The sequence below is a fragment of the Lutra lutra genome, chromosome 8, assembly GCF_902655055.1.
Source record: "Lutra lutra chromosome 8, mLutLut1.2, whole genome shotgun sequence".
NCBI classification, from domain to species: domain Eukaryota; kingdom Metazoa; phylum Chordata; class Mammalia; order Carnivora; family Mustelidae; genus Lutra; species Lutra lutra.
Window position 1 is genome coordinate 8,410,815 of NC_062285.1, and position 3,698 is coordinate 8,414,512.

Genomic DNA, 3,698 nt, shown 5'->3' on the forward strand with positions numbered 1-3,698 from the left:
AGCCGAAGGCAGAGGCTTTAACCCACTGAGCCACCCAGGCACCCCTAAATAAAATTTTTAAATATATATATATATATATATATATATATATATATATTTTTTTTTTTTTTTTTTTTTTGAAACAATTTCTAACCAGGTTCAGGATTGTACCTGATTATGTATGCCTAAATCCTGTTGGTTTTGTTTCTCTGGAAAATCCTAATTAATTCAACTTTCTTCTTAAGAGCTTTAGCAGAGGTTTTTGGACTAATGAGGACTGAGCTATCACAGCTCACATGTCTATTGTGAAACAAGTGACAGAGCCAGATAGGCAGGAGGGTTCAAAGTGGCCTATAATAGGTCATTTCTCGGGACACCTGGGTGGCTCAGTTGGTTAAGCGGCTGCTTTCGGCTCAGGTCATGATCTCAGGGTCCTGGGATCGAGTCCCACATCGGGCTCCTTGCTCAGCAGGGAGCCTGCTTCTCCCTCTGCCTCTGCCTGCCACTCTATCTGCCTGTGCTCACTCTAGCTCTCTCTCTCTCTGACAAATAAATAAAAAAAATCTTAAAAAAAAATAAAAAAAATAGGTCATTTCTCAGCCTTTATAATTGTAAAGGGGATCAAACTGAACTATACAGACTGATAATGTGAGGTCATCAAAAAAGGTAATAAATATGAATAGAAAACTGGGTAGAGAAAAAGCACAAATATCTTCTATACTAAAAGTATGTTGTTGTTGTTTTTTTTATGATTCTACAACCTAGATATTTTTCCTAGTTAGAAAACACATTGCTTTCTGCAATGGCAAATTTTAAGCAAAATTTGATACCTGAACATGTTCATATTTGAAAAAGAGAGTACGCAGGAATTAATGCATTAGGATAAATATAAACATGAATGGTTATTGCCCACGCGGACGCTGCGGGATTTGGCACCATGTCTGTATTGAGGCTGGCTCGGTTGCTCGGCTGCGTTCCGGCCACCGCGTGGAGAGCGGCAAGATCACCCCTCTCATGTCATTCTGTGAGGAAAATGAGTTCTGAAGGAGAAAAATCCAAACCTATCAAACAACCTCTTAAGAAGCCAAAGTTACCAGAAGGTCGTTTTGATGCACCAGAAGATTCTAATTTAGAGAAAGAACCACTGACAAAATTCCCAGATGATATTAATCCTGTTACCAAAGAAAAAGGTGGACCCAGAGGCCCAGAACCTACCCGATACAGAGATTGGGAACGAAAAGGACGCTGTATTGATTTTTAAGACACATATATTATTAACTTCAGTATCTTTTTCTGAATATGTAGATCCGAATTTATTTCCACTTGTTTGCTTTCTGTATATCCTTTAAATCATTTAATTTCTATAATGTGTTTAAAAACATAAATAATGCCTTGAAAGAAAATATGCTGCTATAAAGTAAGAAAGGGTAGTAAAAAAAAACAGTAAGAAAGGGGAAATAGTTCTGTATTAGCACATTAATTTTACTTTAAGTAAACTGGAGTATATAAATGATGGTTAGAGCTGCAAACTCATTTCATCACATTTCAGTTTAATCAGCTGCTTACAAAATGCAAATGCAAATAAAACAAGTTTTAATGATTTTTATTGCCACATGCTAGGTAACAGTGACTTTTTATGTGTGAGTTAAGTAATACATTATAGTTTGGTAAGGCCATAGTAACAACAGAAAATCTAACTCAGACCAGATTACTTGGGTTCAGATCCTGGCTCTGCTACTTATTAGCCATGTGATCTTGGAAACGTTATTTAACTTCTCTATACCTCAGTTATCTTCATGTATAAATTGGAGTTAATACTAGTTCTACCTCATAAGGTAGTGGGAAGATATTTAAATGAGTAAGTACATGTAAACCACTTGGAACAGTGCATAGCACATACTCTCACTGTAAGTGTAGCTGTCCTTCAATTTTAAATGTATTTTCCCAAATCTCTAGGCTTTCTGTGGGGAAATATTAAGAAACCAAGTTTGGAATACTTGAACTGAAATTGTTTTATATGAATATAGCATTAAAAATCATTACTTGGAAAAAAAAAACATGAATGGTTATTATTCATTATAGAGGCCGAGAACTAATGTTTATTAAGTGTCTGAGTGTGCCTACAATGGAGGTAGACACTAATTCAGTAAATGACTATCTAATTTTATTGTTCAAAAATTTTTAAAAATATTTTATTTATTTGAGAGAGAGAGAGAGAGCACAAGCAAGGGCAAGGGCAGAGGAAAAGAGATGAGCAGGGTTACTGCCCAGCAGGGCTGGATCCCAGGACCCTGAGATCATGACCTGAGCTGATGGCAGACATTAACTGATTGAGCCACGCTGGTGCCCCCAATAATTTTTTAAATATACAATATCATAAATATTAAAAATTGCACCAAGTTTTGGAAAACCAAATAGTTTTCCTAGTTCTAATATATATGCTCTAATACTCTCTGTAAGTCACTATAATTATTCTTAGAGTCTTTATTTGCAAATTGAACCATATAATACCTATTCTTCCCACCTCTAGAATTGTTGAGGAGATTTAAGAATATATGTTAAATCCTTCTGAAAACATAAGATCCTATGCAAATGTTAGACTGTATATATTTTGGAAGAAAAATTCCTCGTTGCTGTGTTCTTATTAATCTAAAAAGACTCTACTGAGGACAAGAGTGACGTTTCAGCAGCTACAGATGATGAATTAACCTGCCGAGTCCAAATTATGTTGCAGGTCAAAGGCGTTCTACAGTTGCACAGTTTTTATGAATATAATACTTGGGAACAGCAATTAGCTGCCATAAAAATTTACTCAAAAGAAAAAAAAAATTTAAAAATTACTCAAAGGGAATGAAATTCATCTGCAAAAGAGCTGGTAATTCTCCTCTGACTGGATTTTGTTGTGATCTACAAGTAACTGTATATGATAAAATCATTATAGTTTTTTCCTCTTTTTCCCAAATACTAGATATACTTCATTTGAAATCCCCAAGTATTTGTAATTAGACAAGCAATTACTAGAATTTGAGAAAGGGGCTCAAGACATAGGTAAGGGAAGGAAAAGATGGTGGAAATTACTGATTTCAGGAAGTAACACTTGCCGACAATTCTCCCATAATAAGTTATCCCTTTACATAGTCATTTCTCATTTCTGAATCACTCTGACCTTGATTGCTCCTAAAAGTTTTCACTGATGGTACTCACCACCATAGACTCTTCTCCTACATTTAGAGCCCTATAAACAAATGCGATGTGCCTTATTTTAAATGTAATACACTAATACAAAAGCTAATAATCATTTTATTTAGGTAAGTCATATGGAGTCACAAATTTGTAGCCCTATTGTTTTTGAGAAAAGAAAAGGAAGTTGGCTTAAAAACAAAAGCAAATAAGAGTAAAGAAAGCCATAAATGAGGTAAAAAGTGAAAAAAAGACACACATAGCAAAGGCATTTAAACACAAATTTTTGTAACATTTATAAAAACATAAAAATCCTGAATCTATAAGTGTTTCTCTTTGTTTGGTTTTGTTTTTAACCACTGATGCATTTCCTTACTTCATATTGAAGAAGTTTGGAAATAATCCATCTTTGTCTTGTGAAATGAATGAATTTGAATAAATGGAAGAATCCAACACAGTTTTCAAATCTGAGCTGTGAGCTGCTGCAGCTGCATTTCCTGGTTATAATTAATTCCTGTTGGAAAATTTCATTCCCAGGA

At 34.6% G+C, this 3,698-nt stretch overlaps 1 protein-coding gene across 1 annotated transcript; it reads left to right on the plus strand.

The window, feature by feature from the left end:
* The first annotated feature begins 896 nt into the window (after nucleotides 1–896).
* Nucleotides 897–1,411, plus strand: LOC125106812 (succinate dehydrogenase assembly factor 4, mitochondrial-like). Its single transcript, XM_047741401.1, has one exon. The coding sequence runs from the start codon at nucleotides 917–919 to the stop codon at nucleotides 1,238–1,240; it is 324 nt and encodes a 107-aa protein (XP_047597357.1). The 5' UTR covers nucleotides 897–916; the 3' UTR covers nucleotides 1,241–1,411.
* The last annotated feature ends 2,287 nt before the right edge of the window (nucleotides 1,412–3,698 follow it).

Bases quoted from the DNA above. Each gene is read 5' to 3' on its own strand.
- LOC125106812 (XM_047741401.1), top strand. From the start codon at position 917: ATGTCTGTATTGAGGCTGGCTCGGTTGCTCGGCTGCGTTCCGGCCACC.